This window comes from Hyla sarda, chromosome 12 (assembly GCF_029499605.1).
Source record: "Hyla sarda isolate aHylSar1 chromosome 12, aHylSar1.hap1, whole genome shotgun sequence".
In the NCBI taxonomy this organism is placed as follows: domain Eukaryota; kingdom Metazoa; phylum Chordata; class Amphibia; order Anura; family Hylidae; genus Hyla; species Hyla sarda.
The window spans coordinates 10,097,548-10,124,510 of NC_079200.1; the positions used below are offsets into that span (position 1 = coordinate 10,097,548).

At 44.9% G+C, this 26,963-nt stretch overlaps 1 protein-coding gene across 1 annotated transcript in view; it reads right to left on the reverse strand.

Moving 5' to 3' along the window:
- RETREG3 (reticulophagy regulator family member 3) overlaps positions 1-26,963 on the reverse strand; it is a 34,287-nt gene that overhangs the window by 528 nt on the left and 6,796 nt on the right. Inside the window, exons 2-5 of the mRNA XM_056548955.1 lie at positions 14,235-14,341; positions 7,514-7,544; positions 4,365-4,491; positions 1,723-1,859 (exon numbers count right to left, since the gene is read on the reverse strand). Coding sequence (XP_056404930.1) covers positions 1,723-1,859; positions 4,365-4,491; positions 7,514-7,544; positions 14,235-14,341 — 402 coding nt within the window. The remainder of the gene's footprint in view (positions 1-1,722; positions 1,860-4,364; positions 4,492-7,513; positions 7,545-14,234; positions 14,342-26,963) is intronic.

Below are 26,963 nucleotides of genomic sequence, written 5' to 3' on the forward strand. Positions count from 1 at the left end.
GGTTGGGAAACAGTGCAATAAATAAATAAATAAACAAAGCAAAGAGATTTCCTTACAGTCTGTGACGACCAATTACGTATCGGTATTACAGAAAATGGCCGGTCTGCTTTCTGGTCTGAAGTTACATGTTAGGCCCCGAACCTACGTAACATGACCAGCTGGCGACCCTACCATAGTCTCATTACAGCCCACAAGACTGTTCCGTTAGGGCCACACACTGGTCACATGGCCAATAATCGCCATGCGGTGCTGATCGTGCATACTTCATCTCAGGTAAGTGAACAAGGTAAGTAACAAGCAAGTAATTCATCACGACCCCATTCACCATCACCGCACCACAGCGCAACATGGTGGATTTCTGGCCGTGATGACAAATGCTCGGAGCACATGGTAACCCTCCGCTCCATGCAGTGGGGAGGAGTCAGGGCTCCTTACTGGAGATCACGGAGTGGAGGCCGGGGAGGGGGTTCTCTACATTTAACATTGGTATGAATGGGATTTCTATTCACCTGTTCTCACTGCAAAATTTTCATTCTGGTGAAGTGAAAAAAAAAACTGTGACCCGCAGCTGAATGTGACCTGAACTGTTAGGGGTTAGGAATAGGGTAAGGATTAGGGTAAGGATTAGGGTAAGGATTAGGGTAAGGATTAGGGTAAGGATTAGGGTAAGGATTAGGGTAAGGATTAGGGTAAGGATTAGGGTTATCGGAAATGGTAAGGATTAGGGTAAGTGGTTCGGATTAGGGATAAAGATCAGGGCAAAGGGTTCAGATTAGGGGTAAGGGTTAGTGATTAGGATTAGGGTAAGGGATTAGGAATAGGATTAGAGTAAGGGGTTAGGATAAGTGTAAGGGTTTAGGATTAGGGGTAAGGGTTTAGTATTAGGGTAATGGATTAAGATTAGAGTAAAGGGTTAGGATAAGGAATAGGGGTTAGGATTAGGGTGAGGGGTTAGTGGTTAGGATTAGGAATAGGGGTTAGGATTAGGGCAAGGGTTTAGAATTAGGGTAAGGGATTAGGGTAAAGGGTTAAGATGAGGGTAATGGGGTTCGGATTAGGCGTAAGGGTTAGGGAATAGAATTAGGGTAAGGGGTTTCGGATTAGGGGTAAGGGATAAGGATTAGGAATAGGGGTTAGGATTAGGAATAGGGGTTAGAATTAGGATTAGGGGTTAGGGAGAGAGATGGCTGTAAAGCAGAAGAGTGAGTCCCTGTGCTGAGGGTCACATTCCACTACAGGGACACAGTTTTCTTCATTACACAGGACCTGGCGAACAAAAAATAAACAAAAGTTCTTTTGGTGGAGTTTTGTGCAGACGGCATTGCCATCAATGGTGACGGTGCATGTCCACACGGACCTAGACAGAATATCTCTGGGTGCAGATTCCATAGTGTGATTAGGACACATATTGTGAATTTTCACCAGTGGGAAGTAAAAATTAATAAACAAAATAATAAATCTGCAGCAAAGCGTTTTTTGCTGCAGATCTGGAGCAAAATCAGCAACTGCATATTTATTTATTTTAATACTACCTTCCCCCTCCCCCCCTCACCCTGTATATTCCGAACCTGCAAACCCACAACAAAACCTAAATGAATCTTGTTCAGATTCTGATGTGGAAATGCTGCAGCTTTTCCGCTGCAGAAAATTCCCAGCATATCTGACCATTCCCGAAGAACGGCACTTCACCCCCCCCCCCCCCCCCACACCCCCCCATATTGCCTTTGGTGCAAAGTGGTAGTGTAAACAGGGAAAACTGAAAAGATGGACTCACACAGCAGATAGGAGAGAACCAGACCAGGGATATATCCGCCCAGGACAATCAGGAACGTGAGGAATCCGCAGATCAGCAGACAGAACTGCAAAAGACGTGGAAACATGGTTGTGCAATGTGTAGGTCAACATGTGACGTAGTAGCATAAAACGTATTTAAACTATCTAGACCAGTGTTGCCCACCTACCTTGCCTCCAGTTGTTGCAAAACTACAACTCCCAGCATGCCCGGACAGCCAAAGGCTGTCTGGGCATGCTGGGAGTTGTAGTTTTGCAACAGCTGGGGGGATTGCAGTTTGAAGATCACTGCACTAAGGGAGGAGGTGAGAAGGAAGCCTTGATTTACTTTCCAGGGACAGTGAGGATTCTCTGGAAGATGCAGACAGGCCTTTGGCTATCTGGGCATGCTGGGAGTTGTAGTTTTGCAACAGCTGGGGGTTTGCACTTTGAAGATCACTGCACTAAGGGAGGAGATGAGAAGGAAGCCTTGACTTACTTTTCAGGGACAGTGTGGATTCCCTGGAGGATGCAGACGGGCCTTTGGCTATCCGGGCATGCTGGGAGTTGTAGTTTTGCAGCAGCTGGAGGCACACTGGTTGGGCAACACTGATTCAGACCATGGATGTACTATAACATCCAGCTCAATGTGTCGACAGCTTTCAGACCTCTGGGGTCCTTATTCATGACCCTGCCTGGACATGTGGATGGGCTATAATGTCTCTGACGACACTACCCCATAAAAATGCACCTGTCATTTAAAAAAACAACTTGACTGGTCACAAGTTTTGATTGGTCGGGGTCTCAGTGCCAAGACCCACACCAAATAGAGGAATCAACGAAGGGACATGCACTACGCTTCCTGCAATCTCCATCTCACGGCCCCATTATGGGTTTATGGGGCTGTTCAGATCAGATTGGTGGAGCCAGGGAGTGAAGCACGCTACTGGGCGTTTCTCCCCGCTTGTTCTTCTGATTGAAGACATGTCAAAAGACTTGATTGCTGAGACCACCACCAATCAGGAGAACGAGCAGGGAGAAACGCTCGGTAGCGTGCTTCATTCCACGGGTCACATTGATCTCCGCCCAGCTTATCTGGACAGCCTCACTGACTTATAACGGGGCCACAAGATGGAGATCACTTTAAGCCATGAAGCGGACTGCATTTCTTCCTGCTCACTTTCCTAATTGTTGGGGGTCTCAGCACCGAGACCCCGACCAATGAAAACTTTTCACATGTCTCAAGTTAAAAACATTTTTTAAGTGGAAGTGACAATTTAAATAGGCAACGTCACTAAGAAAAAAAACTTTTGACGTGTCACGGGGACATGTCAAAAGTTTTGATTGGTCAGGGTCTCAGTGCCAAGACCTCCACTGATCAGGAGAACCAGGAGGGAGAAGTGTGTGGCATTTCTATTCACTCCTGGCTCGTAGCAATCTTTGCCTCACTGCTCCATAGACTTCTAAGAGAGCAGCGAGACAAAGATCGTTCCTGATCGGTTGAGGTTTCAGCACTGAGACCCCGACAGAGAAAAACTCTTTAGGTTGCGTTCACACAGCCGTCTGTCCCCGTTTTTTCCCCCCCCCCCGTTTAGGTTCCGTTGTTGCTGCTTTTAAATGGGTTGTAAAATTATCCCATTGATGTCAATGGGATTTTTTATTTTATTTTTTTACAATCCTTTCACATCCGTTTGCACCCGTCTGCGCTCATTTAATTTTTTTTTTTTTTTTTTACGGGAGAAAAGACTGTGCATGCAGTATTTTTTTCTCCCGTCAAAAAAACGGAAGTAAAAACGGATACAGTAAATTTGACATTGAAGTCTATGGAAAATAGAAAAGCCTTTAATGTCATCCGTTTGCATCAGTTTTTTTCAATACGTTTTTTGATCCGTTTTTACTTCTGAGCATGCTCAGAACAAAAAAAAAAATGTTTTTTGTTTGTTTATTAACTGAACAATGACGGATCCAAACGGATCCAAACAGTTAACATCCGTTTACATCCGTTTTTTGACGGGAGAAGAATGAGACAGGTCTAGACGGCCGTGTGAACGCAGACTTACATAAAGTTGTTTTTTTTAAGGCTGCATTCAAACGGCCATCTAGACCAGTCCTTCTCCCGTCAAAAAAACAAACAAAAAAAAAAAGGACAATAACGGATGCAAACGGTTCTTATCTGTTTGGATCCGTTATTGTTCAGTTAATAAACAAAAAATAAATAAATAAGTAAAAACGGATCAAAAACCGATTGAAAAAAACAGGACGTAAGGATGAAATTAAAGGATCATCTGTTTTCCATAGACTTCAATGTTAAATTTACTGTATCCGTTTTTTCTTCATTTTTTTTTGACGGAAGATAACGTTTGTTCTGCAGTCAAAAATACGGAAACGAGCGCAGACGGGTGCAAACGGATTGTAAAAAAAAAAAAAAAAAAAATCCCATTGACATGAATGGGATTTTTTATTAAACAGTTTTTAATCCGTTTACAGCCCTCAAGAACAGAAGCGAAACAGGGATAAAAAAAAACGGAGACAATTTGAGCAAAAATTGTTAGGTTCATTTCATCACAATGATCATCTAAAAAAAGGAATTTTACCTTTCCAGGATTTTCGGATTTAAAGACTTTAAGGTTCCTTAGAAAGTTTGTGAGAGTGACCCAGACGTCAGCAGCATGGTGGCATAACTCCGGCGCGCTCAGCAGACGCGGGTGTACGAAGCCCCAACTAGAAAAGATGAAAAAAAAGTTAAGAAACCACGAGCAACAAATTGTAGTCCTGCGGATGTTGCAAAACTACAACCCCCAGCATGCCCGGACAGCCAAAGGCTGTCCGGGCATGCTGGGAGTTGTAGTTTTGCAACAGCTGGAGGCACCCTGGTTGGTAAACACTGATTTAGACCACGGAGGTACTGTAACATCCAGCTCAAACACACAGGTCTGGGCTGCGATTCATAAGAACAGTTTAAAGGGGTACTCCGGTGGAAAACTTTATTTATTTATTTTTTTTTAGATCAACTGGTGCCAGAAAGTTAAAACATATTTGTAAATTACTTCTATTAAAAAATCTTTACCCATCCAGTACTTATTAGCAGCTGTATGCTACAGAGGAAGTTCTTTTCTTTTTGAATTTTGTTTTGGTCTTGTCCAAAGTGCTCTCTGCTGACACCTCTGTCCGTGTCAGGAACTGTCCGGAGCAGGAGAAAATCCCCCATTGCAAACCTCTAGTGCTCTGGATAGTTCCTGACACGGACAGAGATGTCAGCAGAGAGAACTGTGGTCAGACAGAAAGGAAATTCAAAAAGAAAATAACTTCCTGTGGAGCTTACAGCAGCTGATAAGTACTGGAAAGATTAAGATGTTTTAATAGAAGTAATTTACAAATCTGTAATGTTTTCCAGTGGAGTACTCCTTTATAGGAAAATGCTGCTGCTGTATTGACGGGTTTCAGATCTCTAGGGTCCTTATTCATGACACTGCCTGGACACTTGGATGTGCTATTCTATCTATGACAAGACTACCCCATGAAAATGCACCTGTCATTGGGAAAAAATAAAAAATAAAAACAACTACTGACATGTCATACGTTTTTGATCGGTCGGGGTCGCAGTGCTAGGACCCACACTTTTTTTTTCACCCTCTTTTTTTTCACTTTTCTTTTCCCCCGCCCATGCACAGTAGGTTAGAAGGAGTCTAGAAAGATCGAGAAACATAAAAACGAATCCCATTTCACGTTAATTAAAACGGACGGAAATGTGTGCGACCTACCATACCAACAAGTACCACCATTTTTAGACGTATTCGATTTTTTTTTGCGTACAATTTTAGGCCACGATACGTTTGATGGATGCGAAAATAGTGACGTAAATGAAGACTAACAGGATCTTTTTGTGTGGCTGCAAATGTCTGGAAAACACCGCCTGGTATCGCCTGATCCTATTAGTAGGGAGAGGATTAGCATCCATTATTGAGCAACTAGCTGAGCACTGGGCGTTGTAGGTGAAAAATAATTGAGAGATTATATATATATTTATTTATTTATTATCTATTATAGCTGCTTCCCCAGACAGATAATCTCATAAGATTGGAAAAGCTGCGGGAGTACTGCGAGCCCTGCACTGTGTACTGCCAGCCACCCAGCTTTCTTAGTCTACTGAAGAGAATATCTGTCAGGTAAAGCAGCCATATTGGAGCTCTTTAGGAGATTGGGAAAGCTGGGTGGTACGCATATATGTCACCCAGCTTTCTCAGTCTCTTGAAGGTCCAGCAGTCATAGGCTGCTCTTTGTCCCTGCACTACTCACTGCCCTATCCCCACAATTAAAGGGGTACTCCACTGTTCAGCGTTTGGAACAAAATGCTCCGAATGCTTAGAGCCGGCGTCGGGAGCTCGTGACGTCATAACCCTCATGAAGTCACGCCCCGCCCCCTCAATGCAAGTCTATGGGAGGGGGCGTGACGGCTGTCACGCCCCCTCCCATAGACTTGCATTGAGGGGACGGGGTGTGACATCATGAGGGGCGGGGCTATGACGTCACAAGCTCCCAACGCCGGCTCTAAGCATTCGGAGCATTTTGTTCCAAACGCTGAACAGTGGAGTACCCCTTTAAGCCTTTTATTCCCCCTTACTCTTCTCTCGACCTGCGTTAAATCTTTTCTGCCCCACCCACGCCGCCTTTGACACTGACTATTCTCTGCCCCTGCCTGTGTGCTGCTTTCCTTGGAAATCTATATATATATATATATATATATATATATATATATATAAAAACTCAATGTGTGTATGTATATGTGTGTATGTTCCAGCATCACATCCAAACCTCTAAAGATATTAACATGAAACTTGGCCACATGTTACTTATATGTCGCCAACAAACATAGGATAGGGGATTTAACCCTTACTCGCCCCCATTTGCCAGGGGCGGGGCTTATGTTTAAAGTCCCATACAAGTCAATGGGAAATATATGTTACTGCATAACTTCCAAACGGCTGGAGATATTTCCATAATACTTGGTCACATGTTACTTATATGTCCACTGAAAATATAGGATAGTTAATTTAACCCTTAACTACCCCCATTTGTGAGGGTCGGGGTTTTTGTTTAAAGTCCCATGCAAATCAATGGGAAATGTATGTTCCCCCATAACTTCTGTACGGCTGGAGATATTTCATTACCTGGTCACATATTACGGGTCGGGGATAGGCGGACTGGGATAGGCGGACTGGGATAGGCGGACTGGGATAGGCGGACTGGGATAGGCGGACTGGGATAGGCGGACTGGGATAGGCGGACTGGGATAGGCGGACTGGGATAGGCGGACTGGGATAGGCGGACTGGGATAGGCGGACTGGGATAGGCGGACTGGGATAGGCGGACTGGGATAGGCGGACTGGGATAGGCGGACTGGGATAGGCGGACTGGGATAGGAGGACTGGGATAGGAGGACTGGGATAGGAGGACTGGGATATGGCAACAATATATGAGTACAGGATATGAAGTCAAAAGCTTCCTCCTTTGTTTATTTCCCTCCCCAACAAGGATTAGGTACTCAGCTGGGTATATATACCCATATATAGGTACCGCCGGGTACTCAGCTAGTATATATATATATATATATATATATATATATATATATATAAAATGGTGTTATATTTGGTGATATATATATAAAGGTGTTACTAATAAGCTTGAGATATAAGGCCAGATCTTACACTGTACAGGATCTTCTAGCCCATCCCCAGCATCTCACCTTTCATTGTCCGTCTCGCCACCTCTTGCGGCTGAAATGTTGGAAAACAAAAAAATTATTAGTTCTCAATAAATCATGTAATACAGCATAAAGGGGGGCTCCTACAAATCATGGTTACTGCTGACGTGAGCAAAATAGTGAAATCCGACAGTCAGATTGGTTTTGGACCCGAATCAGAAGAGCCCCGATTGCCCCGTGACTGCTCACGCAAAGAATGTACAGGGGCAGGGATTCCTGTCAATGATAGGAGTCCCTGCTCCCGGCCCAGCAAATGCATAGTAACAAAACAAAGGAGACTTTGGAGATTTTTTTTGTGAAATTTAAACCGGATCAGATTACTGCCGAATTGATTCGCTTTTTTCTAGTTAAAGGAGAACTCCAGCCAAAATCAACCTCTCTATCTCCTCTCCACAATAGATATTTGTGGGACCATTGGGACCCCCTGCGATCTCCAGGACAGGACTGGTGCAGTGAGGAGTGCGTGTCGTCGACTGATATACAAAACGCACTTTATTACTCTCTATGGGAGCGCCGGTGATGCCCGAGTACTCGAGTCTCTTCGGCGCTGCCATAGAAATGAATGGAGCGCGTGCCGTCTACCATACAGACTCATCACCGAGAGTCAGGGTCCCGTTCTGGAGATCGCGGGATGGGGGGGGGGGGGGGGTTCCCAGTGGTCAGACCTTCTGCCCCCTCCCCCCAATTAGCTACTTATCCTCTAGCTTGCGGATAAGGGATAAGTTAATTTTGGCTGGAGCTCTCCTTTAAAGGGGTACTTCGCTGCTCAGCGTTTGGGACAAACTGTTCCGAATGCTGGAGCTGGGAGCTTGTGACATCATAGCCCCGCCCCCTGATTATGCCACGCCCCCTCCCATAGACTTGCATTGAGGGCGGGGCATGAGGTCATGAGGGGGTGGGGCTAAGATGTCACGAGCTCCCGGCACCGACTCCAGCATTCGGAACAGTTTGTTCCAAACGCTGTGCAGCGGAGTACCCCTTTAAAGCATATGGTAGTCTTCTATTTTACCTGCACTCTGAACAAACTGCTCCGAACGCTGGAGCCGGCATCGGGAGCTTGTGCCGTCATAGCCCCGCCCCCTCATGACATCACGCCCCTCTCCCCAAAATGCAAGCCTATGGGAGGGGCGTGATGGCCATCATGCCCCCTCTCATAGACTTGCATTGAGGAGGCGGGGCTTTTACATCATGAGGGGCGGGTGTGACATCACAAGGGGGCGGGGCTATGATATAACAAGCTCCTGGCTCCAGCGTTCGCAACAGTTTGTTCCAAACGCTGAGCAGCAGAGTACCCCTTTAATTCACAAGGTAGTCTTCTATTTTACCTGCACTTCATCGATAGTTGCCCCAAATCCTTATCACCTCAAATTGCGAGGGTGACCAAGGATTTGTGGCAACTATTAGCCCCTTTATGCCAGTTTTCATTTTGTCATGAACAGGACCGCGAGCAACGGACCGGAGCTCGCATCATGCACGTCAGGTCCCAGCTGCTATAAGCAGCCAAGGACCCGCCGGTAATGGCGGACATCAGCGATCGCGCCAATGTCCGCCATTAACCCCTCAGATGCCGTGATCAATACAGATCACTGCATCTGCAGCACCTAAAATGGATGATCGGATCGCCTGCAGCGCTGCTGTGGGGATCCAAACATCTGTGATGGCGGACGGTGGTCCCCTCATCTGCCTCCGGCTGTCACCAGGGGTCTTGTCATATCATATTCCCCAAAAAATGTATTAAAAGATTTATATATGCAAAAATGGTATCAATAAAAAGAACAGATCACCGCACAAAAAATAAGCCCTCATACCGCCGCTTATACGGAAAAATTAAAAAAAGTTACAGGTTATCAAAATAGAGGGATTTTAAACGTTCACACCATGTTTTTGAAGTACGTTTCCCCGTATACGTTTTCATTATTGAAAACCAGAGCTGAGCGAACTTACAATAAATTCGATTCGTCACGAACTTCTCGGCTCGGCAGTTGATGACTTATCCTGCATAAATTAGTTCAGCTTTCCAGTGCTCCGGTGGGCTGGAAAAGGTGGATACAGTCCTAGGAAAGAGTCTCCTAGGACTGTATCCACCTTTTCCAGCCCACCGGAGCACCTGAAGGCTGAACTAATTTATGCAGGAAAAGTCATCAACTGCCGAGCCGAGAAGTTTGTGACGAATCGAATTTACTGCAAGTTCGCTCATCTCTATTGAAAACGTATGGAACCGTATTGAAAACCGTATGCACCCGGATGCACAGTTTGCTTGTAATACGGTTTTCTACCGTGCTCAAAACCGTAGTTGACCACGGTTTTGTCTCAGGTTTAAAAACCGTACTGCAATCCTATACGTTTTTTTTAAACATGGAGGTCAATGGGAAATGCACATGTATACGGTTCCATACAGGAAACCATATATAGTTCTTACTTTGCACATGCGCATTTGCATCCTAAAGTAAAATTTAAAAACTTTTTTTTTTTTTTCTTATAAAAAACGGACGGAACTGTATGCACTGTAACGCATACGGTTTACTTTTTCCCACACTGTTCCATCCGTTTTTTTTTGCCATACGGTTTTCTTTAGAAAAACGGATTGAAAGCAGTACCGCAAAAACGTGATGTGAACCCAGCCTTAGTTAAAAAGTTTGAGATTTTTTTAAAGCGGTACAATAATAGAAACGTATGTAACAAGGGGCATCATTTTAATGGTATTGACCCACAGAATAAAAGCAAACGTCATTTTTTATGTAAATTGAAAAGAAAACCTTCCAAACTTTGCAAAATTGTGTTTTTCAATTTCCCCACACAAATAGTATTTTTTTTGGTTGCGCCGTACATTTTATGGTAAAATAGGAGTGATGTCATTACAAAGGACAACTGGTCACGCAAAAAACAAGCCCTCATACTAGTCTGTGGATGGAAATATAAGAGAGAGTTATGATTTTTAGAAGACGAGGGGAAAAAAAATGAAAATGCAAAAATTCAATTGGCCTGGTCCTTAAAGGGGTACTCCGCTGCTCAGCGTTTGGAACAAACTGTTCCGAATGCAGGAGTCGGGAGCTCGGGACTTCATAGCCACGCCCCTCACGATGTCACACCCCGCCCCCTCAATGCAAGTCTATGGGAGGGGGCGTGACGGCCGTCACGCCCCCTCCCATAGACTTGCATTGAGGGGGCGGGGCGTGACATCGTGAGGGGGCCGGGCTATGATGTCACAAGCTGCTGGCTCCAAAATTCGGAACAGTTTGTTCCACACGCTGAGCAGCGGAGTACCCCTTTAAGGCCAAAATGGGCTTGGTCCTTAAAGGGGTTATCCAGGAAAAAAATATATATATCTCAACTGGCTCCAGAAAGTTAAACAGATTTGTAAATTACTTCTATTAAAAAATCTTAATCCTTCCAATAGTTATTAGCTTCTAAAGTTTTCTGTCTAACTGCTAAATGATGATGTCACGTCCCGGGAGCTGTGCATGATGGGAGAATATCCCCATAGGAACTGCACAGCTCCCGGGACGTGAGTCATCAGAAAGCAGTTAGGCAGAAAACAATAACTCAACTTCAGAAGCCAATAACTATTGGAAGGATTAAGATTTTTTAATAGAGGTAATTTACAAATCTGTTTAACTTTCCGGAGCCAGTTGATATATATAAAAAAGAGTTTTGGCCTGGAATACCCCTTTAAGGTTGTTCTTTTCTGTCTCGGTGCTCTCTGATGACAGGTGTCTCGGGAAACGCCCGGTTTAGAAGCAAATCCCCATAGCAAACCTCTTCTAAACTGGGCGTTTCCCGAGACACGAGTCATCAGAGAGCACTTAGAAAAGAACAACCTTAACTTCAGAAGCTCATAAGTACTGAAAGGATTAAGATTTTTTAATAGAAGTAATTTAAAAATCTGTTTAACTTTCTGGAGCCAATTGATATATGAAAACTTTTTTTTTTCCTGGAATACCCCTTTAAGGGGGTTAAGATAAGTTCATACAGAAAAAAAACTGGGGGAAAGAAAAAAAAAAATAAATAAAAAAAAATAAGAGAGATAATTATATTTAAAGGACATCTGCAGTGCTGGGCAAAAAAACTTTTTTTTACCTCATTTAATAGGTCTTTGAAAGACCTTTCCAACGATGTCTCCCCCATCAAAATTGGCCCAGTCTTTCTCCCGTTATCAGCACACGAATTACGGAGGAGAAGTGAAAATAAAACTACATCTCCCATCATGCCTTGTGCTTACTTCCTGTAAGCTGCTGCCCTCCCCCTGTTCTATCCCCCCGAGCAAATTATTATATTGTAACGCCCACATCTCCCCCTCCCCTTCTGCTCATCTCCCCCTCCCCTTCTGCTCATCTCCCCCTCCCCTTCTGCTCATCTCCCCCTCCCCTTCTGCTCATCTCCCCCTCCCCTTCTGCTCATCTCCCCCTCCCCTTCTGCTCATCTCCCCCTCCCCTTCTGCTCATCTCCCCCTCCCCTTCTGCTCATCTCCCCCTCCCCTTCTGCTCATCTCCCCCTCCCCTTCTGCTCATCTCCCCCTCCCCTTCTGCTCATCTCCCCCTCCCCTTCTGCTCATCTCCCCCTCCCCCATGCTGCTCCTGTCCAGTGATGAAGCAGCTGCCTCCGTGCTCACTGTAGTGTCAGCACTGGACACTGGAGAGTGAAAGGAAAAATGGTAAAAAAACATAATTGTTTGTCTATAAAACTGTCCTGATAGGGGTCCCTCCATCTTTTTCACAACTACAACTCCAAGCATGCCCAGTTATTTTATATGCTGTTCGGGCATGCTGGGAATTCCAGTGGTGCCTCCAGCTGTTGCAAGACTACAAATCCCAGCATGCCCTGTCAGCTTTCTGCTGTATGTGCATGCTTGGAGTTGCAGAGGTGACTCCAGCTGTTGTAAGACTATACATCCAAGCATGCCCTGTCAGCTTTCTGCTGTTTGAGTGTATAAAGGAGTTGTAGTTCACCAACACCTCTACTGTATCAGGAGACTCCTGGGAGTTGTAGTTCACCAACACCTCTACTGTATCAGGAGACTCCTGGGAGTTGTAGTTCACCAACACCTCTATTGTATCTCTGTAGTCTCCTGGGAGTTGTAGTTCACCAACACCTCTATTGTACCTCTGTAGTCTCCTGGGAGTTGTAGTTCACCAACACCTGTATTGTATCTCTGTAGTCTCCTGGGAGTTGTAGTTCACCAACACCTCTATTGTATCTCAGTAGTCTCCTGGGAGTTGTAGTTCACCAACACCTCTATTGTATCTCTGTAGTCTCCTGGGTGTTGTAGTTCACCAACACCTCTATTGTATCTCAGTAGTCTCCTGGGTGTTGTAGTTCACCAACACCTATATTGTATCTCTGTAGTCTCCTGGGAGTTGTAGTTCACCAACACCTCTATTGTATCTCTGTAGTCTCCTGGGAGTTGTAGTTCACCAACACCTCTATTGTATCTCTGTAGTCTCCTGGCTGGGAGTTGTAGTTCACCAACACCTCTATTGTATCTCTGTAGTCTCCTGGGAGTTGTAGTTCACCAACACCTCTATTGTATCTCTGTAGTCTCCTGGGTGTTGTAGTTCACCAACACCTCTATTGTATCTCTGTAGTCTCCTGGGTGTTGTAGTTCACCAACACCTATATTGTATCTCTGTAGTCTCCTGGGAGTTGTAGTTCACCAACACCTATATTGTATCTCTGTAGTCTCCTGGGAGTTGTAGTTCACCAACACCTCTATTGTATCTCAGTAGCCTCCTGGGAGTTGTAGTTCACCAACACCTATATTGTATCTCTGTAGTCTCCTGGGAGTTGTAGTTCACCAACACCTATATTGTATCTCTGTAGTCTCCTGGGAGTTGTAGTTCACCAACACCTCTATTGTATCTCTGTAGTCTCCTGGCTGGGAGTTGTAGTTCACCAACACCTCTATTGTATCTCTGTAGTCTCCTGGGAGTTGTAGTTCATACACCAGTGTTTCCCAACCAGGGTGCCTCCAGATGTTGCAAAACTACTACTCCCAGCATTCCCTGGTTGGGAAACACTGGCATATACACACACACATAACAGGGACTACAACCCCCAGCATGTGTCATTCAGTAGTCCCCCCCCTCTCACACACAGAATCATCTCCAGTATGATATTTATTCCCTGTATACACCACCAGCCCGTGCAGTGTAATATGTCTCCTCACACACACGTCCTCCCCTCCCTGCTCAGTGGTTTGCTCTGTGTTTCCCCCATGAAAACTTGAATCCTCCCGGTGATAAGTGAGGTCCTATGTAGACAGAGCAGGGGAGGGGGGAGGAGCTGTGGACGGAGGGGGGAGGAGCTGTGGACGTCCTCATTCTCCCCCTGCTTGAATCTTACAGATAGGGGCGTTTCTGAGGATGAGCCTATGGCTGCCTCACAAAGCACCCGCTCATGCATATGCATAAGAGGGAGGAGCTGACAGAGGCTAGGGGGGGAGCACAAACACTGCTGGGAGGAAGAGATCTCCGTCCCCAAGATGGCGGCTGCAATGTAATGAAAAGGGGACGGACGCAGGACTACTGGGCTATGCTGGCAACTCTAATATCTCAGAAACGGCTGCATATAGGTAAATAGAACTAATTGGCTGAATTGTATAACTTTTGTTTGGGGAACATTTGGGCAGGGATTTTTGACCACTACAGTTGTCCTTTAATATTGTAACATTATTTATCTGGATTCGGGCCCCACATTAGATTCTCACCTCCCAGTTCAGGCCAAATCTTGTTCTTCCACTGATCCACACAGATGACGACCATCAGGCCGAAGGCTCCTAAGAAGACGATTCTGAGCGAGGTCAGCGCAAAAAACCTACAGACAAAAGACATTTTTTGGGGGTATTAGTGTCAGAGTATTATTATTATTTTTATTATTATTATTTTTTTGCACGTCAAATACTTTTTTCTTTTAAGACATAATTAGTTTTCTTTCAAAACATTCCCGCCGGGCATTCCCAGTCACCACTATGTCAGTGTTTTCCAACCAGGGTGCCTCCAGCTGTTGCAAATCTACAACTCCCAGCATGCCTGTACAGCAAAAGGCTTTTCCCGTCTCGTCCAGAAGATCCACATTGTCCCTGAAAAGGTAAAGCAAGGCTTCCCTCTCATCTCTGCAGCCTTTGGCTATCAGGGCATGCTGCGGGTTGAAGTTTTGCAACAGCTGGAGGCAGCCTGGTTGGGAAACACTGCTAGACTCGGTGGTCTCCAAACTGTGAACCTACATATGTTGCAAAACTACAACTAGCAAGCCTAGACAGCCAAAGGCTTGTCTACCTCCTCCAGAAGATCCACATTGTCCCTGAAAAGGTATCTGAAGGGTTAAAAGGGTACTCTACTGCTCAGCATTTGGAACAAACTGTTCCAAACCCTGGAGCTGGGCGCTCGTGATGTCATAGCCCCGCCCCCTCATGACATCATGACACGCCCCCTCAATGCAAGTCTATGGGAGGGGGTGTGACGGCCGTCACACCTCCTCCCGTAGACTTGCATTGAGGGGGCGTGGCATGATGTCATGAGGGGGCGGGGCTATGACATCACGAGCGCCCGTCTCCAGCGTTCAGAACAGTTTGTTCCAAACGCTGAGCAGTAGAGTACCCCTTTAACCCTTCCGATGCCACAATTAAAGTCAATTGGGGTATCTAAAGCTGTCAAAAATACGTTACGGGTCAGATAGTGGGGCTGTTCCGCACCTCTATAGGTCACTTACCCTCCTCCCCGGCATCAGATTGCTGCTCCGATTATACAGGTTTCCTCGGCGGGCTTCCATAGCGCCAATAACAACAAACAATAATCCTGCGCCTTGGCATAACACTGAAAGTGCTTGTAATGGAAAGATTTAGAATTGTAATAGCCCCTAATGGGCACTTTAAAAAAAATAATAATAGAATTAGCATAAAATAGCATTATTAAAGGGGTACTCTGGAGGGAAGAAAATGGTTTATAAATAAACTGGTGGCAGAAAGTTATACAAATTTGTAAATTACTTCTATATGATAATCTTAATCCTTCCAGTACTTATCAGCTGCTGTATGCTCCACCGGAAGTTGTGTAGTTCTTTCCAGTGCTCTCTGCTGACACCTCTGTCTGTGTCGTGAACTGTCCAGAGCAGGAGCAAATCCCCATAGCAAACCTCTCCTGCTCTGGACAGTTCCTGACAACGACAGAGGTGTCAGCAGAGAGCACTGTGGTCAGACTGGAAAGAACTACACAACTTCCTCGGTAGTATACAGCAGCTGATAAGTACTGGAAGGATTAAGATTTTTATATAGAAATAATTCACAAATCTGTATAAAAAAAAAAACTTTCTGCCACTAGTTGATTTAATGATTTTTTTTTTCTTCTTCCTCCGGAGTACTCCTTTAAAGGGGTACTCCCCCGAAAAACATCCCCCGATCTTCGGCGCGGCACCCCAGTCATACGGGCATGGAGCGAACTCTGCTCCGTACCGGATGAATGGCGATGCCCCTTCCATTTATGTCTATGGGAGGACGTGTGACGGCTACATACTAGCCGACACGCCCCCTCCCATAGACATGAACTGAGGGGGCGTGGCACAACGTCACGAACGCAGAGGCTCCAAGCCCCCACGATCAGACATCTTATCCCTTATCCTTTGGATGGTTTTTTTGGCGGAGTACCCCTTTAAGAGGCAGAGCTACTAATTTTAAAGCATCTCTACCATACACGACTGGCGATTAACGAATGCAGCGGCGTGTTTAATGCACGTGCGCCAAATTTTCCAACACTCCAAGCACGGCCGACACAAGTAGCACTGTTTGTGGCGCTAATAAAACTAAGTCTTTCAAAATACGTTCCCCGGTATATTCTGTGATATCGGATGTGAACAGCGCCCAGCGCAATTTTTTCAGCGAAACTACCGCAACCATGATGGGGACAACAGAACCTATAAATACATAAAGGCATCCGGGGGGGGTACGTGCCATATAACGGATCAGGCGCAGCGTTAGAGCAGAGGTCTCCGCTCCATTCGTTTTTGTTTGTTTTCTTTTCGTTTTTCTTAATTCTGGTGGACCATGTGACCACCCCATAAGGACAATACGGGGAAACGCTGGTGTATTCTCCGTACACAGAACAGAATAACAGGAAAGACATTTTATCTCGATGTGATGGTCTGACCCCAGGTGACCCGCCGGAGGCTACAACCACTGATATCAGGGAAGCTTTCCCCCCGGCAGACTGACGCTGTACACACCAGGTGTCATTCACTTAATTCCGACGTTATCAATGGCGCCGGCTCCACAAAACCTCGTGCTTACCGTACCAGACACTGGGCAAACAAACCGCAACCAAAAAGGAAGCTGGCACTAGGCTGCGCCACTATAGTTACCGCCAATGACATCTGGCACAGTGTTTCCCAACCAGTGTGCCTCCAGCTGTTGCAAAACTACAACTCCCAGCATGCCCAGACAGCCTTCGGCTGTCTGGGCATGTTGGGAGTTGTAGTTTTGCAACAGCTGGAGGCACCCTGGTTGGGAAAAACTGCAATAAGAGGCAATGCACACTATGGAATACTCTGGGCATGTCCGGACACAGCCTTTCAAATTACATACAATATACAATGCTGCTCCATAGCACAGCATTGATCAGTGTTATCGGCGCTCCATTACTACAGGCTGCCATAGAACAGCATTGATCAGTGATCCATTACTACAGGCTGCCTTAGAACACCATTGATCAGTGTTATCAGTGCTCCATTACTATAGCCTGCCATAGCACAGCATGGCTCAGTGTTATCAGCACTCCATTACTACAGGCTGCCATAACGCAGCATTGATCAGTGTTATCGGTGCTCCATTACTACAGGCTGCCGTAGAACAGCATTGATCAGTGATCCATTACTATAGGCTGCCATAGAACACCATCGATCAGTGTTATCAGTGCTCCATTACTATAGGCTGCCATAGAACAGCATGGATCAGTGTTATCAGTGCTCCATTACTATAGCCTGCCATAGAACAGCATTGATCAGTGTTATCAGTGCTCCATTACTACAGCCTGCCATAGAACAGCATTAATCAGTGTTATCGGTGCTCCATTACTACAGGCTGCCATAGTGCAACATTGATCATTCTTATCAGTGCTCCATTACTACAGGCTGCCATAGCGCAGCATTGATCAGTGTTATCAGCGCTCCATTACTACAGACTTCCTGTATACTTGATGCAACGATCGGACAGCATAGAGGAGGGCAAGTGACTTCCGGCTGTCATCTCAGCTGATCGGAACCCTGCAATGACCCAGTGCTGGTCCCGATCACCCCTCCCCCTTTCCCCCAGCACCAGGAATTTTACACTTTAGATCCCGGGATCTAAAAGGTTAATGACAGGCATTAGCACGATGGCTGCTGCTAGGCATTACAGGAAAGTCCTGGCTGACGTCTTTTAAAAACAGCGCCATTATGGTCTTCAGTTTGTGCGGGGTATTGCTGCTCAGTTCTACTAAAGTGAATGGAGCACAGTTGTAATACCACACACAACCTGAGGACAAGGATGGCGCTGTTTTCTTTCTTTCTTTATTTTTTATATCAGCTCTGCCTAAATAACCCCTTAGATATGGGACAATACTGGCAATAATTTTAAATGGGCACTGTCAGATACAAAAACCTTTGATATGTTGTAAAGCAGGTATAACCAATAGGTTTTGCAATTGCTTTCATTAAAAAAAATTCAGTATTTCATACTGAAAAAAAACAGTCAAACAACTGCCCCCCCTGCCTGCTTGGACACATACTAGTCCTGCTGTGTCCATGAGTTATCACCTATGTCATGGACACTTCCTTGATTGACAGCTGTGAGTGCAGGAAAAATCCTCCCACTGTCAGCGAGGACAAGCTGGGAGTTGTAGTTTTACTGATGCTAGGGGAGATTTGAGCAGACAGCATACTGAGGGAGGGGGCGGAGACCAGCACAGTGAGGCCACGCCCCTCCCTTTGAGAGGAATTCAGACTAGTGAGCTAAATTAAAAGTGTAATTTAAAAAAAAAAAATAAAGGTGCTAGACACATAAAAATTAGATGTACATGGTCAGGATTAGGTACTGAGTGATATATTTAAAAAAAAACTTTTTTTTGTGGGATCTGTCAGGTACACTTTAAAGGGTTTCTCCACCATAAGGTGATTTTAGTCAGTACCTGGCAGACAGTAATGGACATGCTTAGGAAGGATATGCGCTTGTCTTGGGGATAAATGGCTATGTTGTGAGATTACCATAACACTGGGGCTAGCTTTTTGTGAACCAGTATTTCCTGTTTGACTTTTCTTTTTTTGACTACAAATCCCAGAATCCCATTTTCCTCCCTCCCACACATCAGCCACCCCACCCATTGAAACATAAATGAGCTGCATCCATTCAAAAGACCTGTGGTTTTCAATCAGGGTGCCTACAGCTGTTGCATTAGTTGCAGATTGATCTCTCTCCCACCAAGCGATCGCTCCAGCCATTGAAGCAGACAGGCTCCCTGTCATCAGCTGACTAGGGATGTCAGGTCTCGGCTGCATTGCAACATGGGAAAAATCCGAGACAACAGTCATTTTGTATGCGGGTAAAAATAAATATTGGGGTGAAAAATCACAGAAGAATTGTGAGAAAACCGTCACACATAGGAACAGGCACTATATTATGAACTAGACTAAATTTACAGCCCCTCTAGCATAGTCAAAAAAAAAAAAAAAAAATAATCCTGGAATACCCCTTTAAGGCTTACAGCGTTGCATATCTACATGAAACATATAAAGACTAAATTTATGAAAACAATTATTTCCCGTATGCGATAGTGATGGAGGATTCGGTATCAGGAGGATTACCCCAAACAGTGACAGCGAAGCCTCAGTATTGTTCCCATGTGACCCCACAGACATGGCCGCACGTAAGCTGCTTTTCAGCTTAAAAAGGTTTAACATTTACTCTGAAGTGTTCCACGGACCTGGGCACGTGTATTTGTATTTTTAACACTTATGCAGGGAAATATATATTTTTTTCTACCTACAGAAGTTTCCCTAACCAGCGTGCCCCCAGCTGTTGCAAAACTACATCTCTCAGCATGCCCGGACAGCCTTTGGCTGTCCGGGCATGCTGGGAGTTGTAGCTTTGCAACAGCTGGAGGCACCCTGTTGGGAAACACTGACCTACAGTATTATAAGGCCCCAAGCCATCAATAAAACATGTGCAGAGTTTAATATTATAGATGGGACACAGTTTAACCCTTAAGGATGCAGCGATTTTTTGTTCTCCATCCTTCTCTGAATAGCCATAACAATTTTCCACCCACACAACCATATGAGGCTTTTTTTTTTTTTTTTTTTGCGCGACCAATTGCACTTTGTAATGACAACATTTATTCACAAAATCTAAGCTAAATGAAAAAAAAAAAAAAAAATTAAAAAAAAAAAAATTATATATATATATATATATATATATATATATATATATATATATATATACACACACACACTTTTTTATAATTTTTCGCTTTATTTGTGGTGAAATAAATATATATACACACACACACATATATATTAAAAAAAATAAATAAAAAATATATTCGGATAAATAATTAAAATGCCATTTTGTAACACTTGGGGCTTCAGTTTCTACGCAGTGCAGTTTTCAGTAAAAAAAAAGGTTTCTTTATTCTTATTCTGTAGTTCCATACGATTACAAAGATACCAGATTTATATCTGTTTTACATTACTACTTTTAAAAAATTATAACTTTTACGCTTAAAATTGTCCTCTGACACCTATAAAACTTTTTTTTCCGTGCACGGGGCTGTATGAGGGTCATTTTTTTGCGCCATGATCTGTAGTTTTTAAATCGGGACTATCGGAGACCATTACATGGAACCTTTCGATTGCAGATACTTAACATGCTGGGCCATAGAACAGCATTGATCAGTGTTATCAGCGCTCCATTAATACAGCCTGCCATAGAACAGCATTGATCAGTGTTATCAGCGCTCCATTACTACAGTCTGCCATAGAACAGCATTGATCAGTGTCATCAGCGCTCCATTACTACAGCCTGCCATAGAGCAGCATTGATCAATGTTACCAGCGCTCCATTACTACAGCCTGCCATAGAACAGCATTGATCAGTGTTATTGGTGCTCCATTACTACAGCCTTCCATAGAACAGCATTGATCAGTCTTATCAGCGCTCCATTACTACAGCCTGCCATAGAACAGCATTGATCAGTGTTATCAGCGCTCCATTACTACAGCCTGCCATAGCACAGCATCGATCAGTGTTATTGGTGCTCCATTACTACAGCCTGCCATAGAACAGCATTGATCAATGTTATTAGCATTCCATTACTACAGCCTGCTATAGAACAGCATTGATCAGTGTTATTAGCGCTCCATTACTACAGCTTGCCATAGAACAACATCAATCAGTGTTATCAGCGGTCCATTACTACAGCCTGCCATAGAACACCATGGATCAGTGTTATTGGTGCTCCATTACTACAGCCTTCCATAGAACAGCATTGATCAGTCTTATCAGCGCTCCATTACTACAGCCTGCCATAGAACAGCATTGATCAGTGTTATCAGCGCTCCATTACTACAGCCTGCCATAGCACAGCATCGATCAGTGTTATTGGTGCTCCATTACTACAGCCTGCCATAGAACAGCATTGATCAGTGTTATTAGCACTCCATTACTACAGCCTGCTATAGAACAGCATTGATCAGTGTTATCAGCGGTCCATTACTACAGCCTGCCATAGAACACCATCGATCAGTGTTATCGGTGCTCCACTACTAAAGGCCGCCTTAGAACACCATCGATCAGTGATATCAGTGGTCCATTACTACAGGCCACGCGGGTGAACAGACTCGCTGACCTGCCACTGCAGGTCCGTTAGGAACAACATGATCCGGGCGACACGTCTATCTTCCCACACACTGAGCGCTAGTGAGCACCCCCTTTGTATGTGGAAACGCTCCTGAACTGCGCTGTACAGTGTGAACTGGGGATGTGTTTTACATTTGCACCAATTCATATGCAGTGAATGTGCTATCTGTTTGGATACATGAATTTACTTTATACAGCACCAGCTGTGGATTCTATTTATTTTGATCCTCTTATGCTGTATACAGTATATAACACCATTTGTATATACCCTTGATTTCATCATATGCATTTCTAGTTATATTGATCCCCTGAGGACGTAACATGTGAATATTATAAACAGCACTGTGGGACAGAAACGTACGTTGGGAATTGACATTTATGGTCTTTGGGTATATTTTGTACTACATGAATATTTATTAGCATACGATTCAGTGATACCATCTTGCATGACTAATATGATATAGGAAATGGCCGTTGTTTATAGATGCAATCGTATCTTCTTGGTATATATAGATATATATCTCATTCTGAGTGCATCTTTATCTCTTCGGAATTGTAATGCATATTAATAAAATTAAATTTTAGGCACTTCCCTTTCTAAGTTTGTACAGCCTGCCATAGAACAGCATTGATCAATGTTACCAGCACTCCATTACTACAGCCTGCCATAGAACAGCATTAATCAGTGTTATCAGCACTCCATTACTACAGCCTGCCATAGAACAGCATTGATCAGTGTCATCAGCGCTCCATTACTACAGGCTGCCATAGAACAGCATTAATCAGTGTTATCAGCACTCCATTACTACAGGCTGCCATAGAACAGCATTGATCAGTGTCATCAGCGCTCCATTACTACAGCCTGCCATAGAACAGCATTGATCAGTGTTATTGGTGCTCCATTACTACAGCATTGATCAGTGTTATTGGCGCTCCATTACTACAGCCTGCCATAGAACAGCACTGATCAGTGTTATTGGTGCTCCATGTAAACAGGCTGCCATAAAATAGCAAATAATCAGTGTTATTGGCTCTCCATTACTACAGGCTGCCATAGAACAGCATTAATCAATTTTATCAACACTCCATTACTATAGGCTGGCATAGAACAGCATTAATCTAGGTTATCAGCATTTCATTACTACAGCCTGCCATAGAACAGCATTAATCCGTGTCATCGGCGCTCCATTACTACAGCCTGCCATAGAACAGCATTGATCAGTATTATCGGCACTCCATTACTACAGCCTGCCATAGAACAGCATTGATCAATGTTATCGGCACTCCATTACTACAGCCTGCCATAGAGCAGCATTGATCAGTATTATCGGCACTCCATTACTACAGCCTGCCATAGAACAGCCTTGATCAATGTTATCGGCACTCTATTACTACAGGCTGCCATAGAACAGCATTAATCCGTGTTATCGGCACCATCCAGTTATGAAGCGCTCTCAGCTCCTGGGCAGGATTCATAGACCGGCAGCAGGTGCAGGGCGTACATGTACCCCTTGCATCCTCTAGGGGTTAAACCACCCCCGGGCCCGATGTCATGATCAGTCACAGGTTGCCCAACCCCGTGCTGCGGTACAGCAGGGGGCTATGTTCACACTACCGGAATTTCCTCGCTGAATTTCTACGGTGGATTTGCACCGTCCACAATCCCATTGAAAAATAAACTCTGCAGGCCGAAAGATAGATCGATCTAAACTGATAATGTATATGCATGATCTTACAATAATATATATCTAATGCACAAGCATTATTTTCTGTTGCCCTTGGTTACAACCCACTGAGGTGGTTGCACATGCTCAGTTCAACTACAATCTCCCGAAGGTAACGGCAGTTGGTCTCCACTGTGCGTGTAAGCCAGGGGGATTGTGGGAAAGTGGCTGCTCTGTTGCCTGGCAACAGCCGTTCTGAAAAATGCAGTAACCTGTACTAGGGGGGCCGTATGCTGAGTGAGGGTATGTTCATGCTGCAGAATGTCCGTATGGAATTCCAATGGAATATTCCGCATAGACGTTCCTCTGCACCAAAGTCCTATTTACTTCTGCTGCCCTGTGCACATGGCGGAAACATCTGCCGCGGAAATTCTGATTCTGGCATCCAGAATGCCTGCCTGGAAAACACGTTTGACATGCCGCACATTTTCGCCCAATGTGCCGCTTGCCTTATAGGACTTTGTAGTCCCCTATGATGCAGTAAAAAAAAAAAAAAAAAAAAAATTATTTCTTTTTTGTCTTGTCCACAGTGCTCTCTGCTGACACCTCTGTCCATGTCAGGAACCGTCCAGAGCAGCATATGTTTGTTATGGGGATTTTCTCCTGCTCTGGACAGTTCCTGATACGGACAGAGGTGTCAGCAGAGAGCACTGTGGTGAAGACAAAAAATAAATTCAAAAAGAAAAGAATTTCCTCTGTAGCATACAGCTGCTAATAAGTACTGGATGGGTAAAGATTTTTTAATAGAAGTAATTTACAAATCTGTTTAACTTTCTGGCACCAGTTGATAAAAAAAATACATAAATAAAGTTTTCCACCAGAGTACCCCTTTAATCTGCCAGATAGGCAGCACTTTATTTATATATGAGCTGTGTTTAATGTGTCCTCGCGGGCAGGAGATCCTGCGTTGTGTGTAATGCCACACTCCCTTTATTAAATATGCACGCCCCCGCACAGGACTCAGCTGAACACAGTCCATATAAAGTGCACCCGGCTTGCAAGTCACACCCCTCCCACAAGCCACACCCCTTCTGTTTTTGGTTCATGAAGGGTTACTCCACTGCCCCAACATTCGGGCAAAGGAGGTTGTGACGTCATGGCCACACCCCTCGTGATGTCACGCCACGGCGCCTCAATGCATGTCTATGGGAGGGGGCGTGGCAGCTGCCACGCCCCCTCCCATAGACTTACATTGAGGGGGTGTGGCATCACAAGGGGGCGTGGTCATGACGTCACGACCCCCGCAACCTGCACCCATCGTTCGGAACAAAATGTTCCGAACGCTGGGGCAGTGAAGTACCCCTTTAAGAACCAAAATAGAAGAGGTGTGGCTTTGGGAGGGGTGTGGCTTGCAAGCCAGACTAGAATTTCCTTAGTGTGAACATAGCCTTAGTGTACGCCTACCTAACAAATGACCATAGCGGCAGCACCATGGCATCCAAAAATGCATCCGGAAAAGGGCCAACCCTTTCCATAAAGACGTTCTGCAGCAGCCGGGACCTCAAACTGTTGAACCTCTTTTATAAGGGTATCCGCTTATCTCTGTATAATCGTCCGGTTCTGACATCACAGCGTGGCGTGGCGTTACAGACAAGGTCAATGAAAACATTTACAACGTTAGAACAGCAAATACGTTTATTTTCCTTGTAATTTGATCAGAACAAACAAACCAAAGAAAAGTCCGGATTCTACATCAGGAGCTCGTGTAGTGCCGGGTACAATGACCTATGACCTGTGAACTTTACTGGAAATGAGAACACATCCTGGCAGTCACATACAAAAGGTCAGGGCTGGAACGTACCGCGAGGCTGACAGCTCCCCCACCGAGATCAGCGCCACGCAATGAAATATTCATACCGCACTGCCGCTTCTCCTCCTGGTTATGGCTACAAACACTGACGGGTAGAAGAGGCCTCACAGGTTCCCTTTTGGTGAATCTTCATTATAGAAGACCCCCCCCTGTTTTTGTTTCCTCCACATATCAGGCACACTGACCATCACTATTCCTACAGCGCCATCTGTTCTAATCCAGCACAGCTACATATAAATGTTTCATTACTGTAACTGGGTCATGTGATCATCAGTTTGACTCAAAGTTACTAGGCTTAAAGTATCAATAGGAAGTCAAGTCCTGGGTCAGCTGACTTAATGTGAACTGCAAGATGACATAATCACCTACCACCTTCCTCCTGACAGCTCACAGACCCCTCCCAGATCTGTATACTGCTGCTATCTCTATGGGATCAGGATATATAGTAGTCATACACCTCTCCTCTAGCTTTATCTGTATACTGCTGCAATCTCTATGGGATCAGGATATATAGATTTTATACACCTCCCCTCCAGCTCTATCTGTATGCTGCTGCTGTTCTCTCTATGGGATCAATATAGAGATATGAAAAATGTCCTCTAACTGAAGGTGCTGGTCCCAAGGTATTTTAATGAGGTATTTATTTGCAACGCGTTTCAATCCCAGACAGAGATCTTCAAGAGGCATTTTATTAATTTTTTTATCATCTCTATGGTAACAGGATACATAGCAGTTGTACCCCCCCCCTTCCAGCACTATCTGTATACTGCTGCTGCTATTTCTATGAGATCAGTATATAGTAGTCATACACCTCCCCTCCCAGCTCTATCTGTATACTGCTGCTGCTACCTCTATGGGATCAGGTTACATAGTAGTAATACACCTCCCCTCCAGCTCTATCCGTATACTGCTGCCGCTGCTATATCTGTGGGATCAGGACACATAAGGGGAGATTTATCAAAACCTGTGCAAAGGAAAAGTTGCCCAGTTGCCCATAGCAACCAATCAGATCGCTGCTTTCATTTTGCAGAGGCCTTGTTAAAAATAAAAGCAGCGATCTGATTGGTTGCTATGGACAACTGGACAACTTTTCCTTTGCACAGGTTTTGATAAATCTCCCCCATTGTATTTATTATATTTATTTATAACAAACGACGTGTTGGCACAACAACATGTGCCTATATGCCGGACTTGTGGCACAGCCTTCTTATGCCCGCACGTCCCTACTAACTAGCCCATTGTTTCCCAACCAGGGTGCCTCCAGCTGTGGCAAAACTACAACTACCAGCATGTCTGCACAGCCAAAAGGCCTGTCTGCCTCCTCCAGAGGATTCACACTGTCCCTGAAATATAAGTCAAGGCATCACTTTCATCTCAGCAGCCTTTGGCTGTCCGGGCATGCTGGGAGTTGTAGTTTTGCACCGTTTGGGAAACACTGGTCTATCTATATACCCGAATATGAAGCGCACGCGATCTTAGCGGATCACGTTACTCCCGCAGGGCATTCTTAGATGTGAGCGCGCAGACAGCAGAACTCATTCAACTCCTTTATTCTTGTCCAAACACCGGCAGATGCATAAAAGCCAAAATCAGCTGCTCCGGCTGAACTGCATGATGGGAAATGTGATCCTGGATTCCCCGAGGCTTCTAGGATCAAAGAGCTAACACAGCAGTATCCGGAGGGAGCGACATCACAATATGATCAACAAAACTGCTTAATAAGCAAGAATGTCCGCTGGATAAGAAGCCGGAAATGTTTACTTGGTAGAAAATGTCCAAATTCCTCTTGGCTTTTAGCTGTAAAAAGTTTATTCAGATGATCGTGACGCTTTAAAGTGTAACTAAACTTCTGACGTGTTATAGTGACCAGTAAGGGGGGGGTCCAGGTGTTGAGGACCCCCCCCCCCCCCCCCCAACACCAAGAGCGTGGCCTAAAAACACCAAGACCGCGGCCTACCCCCCCCCCCCCCCAACACCAAGGCCTAACCCCCCCCCCCAACACCAAGGCCTAACCCCCCCCCCCCA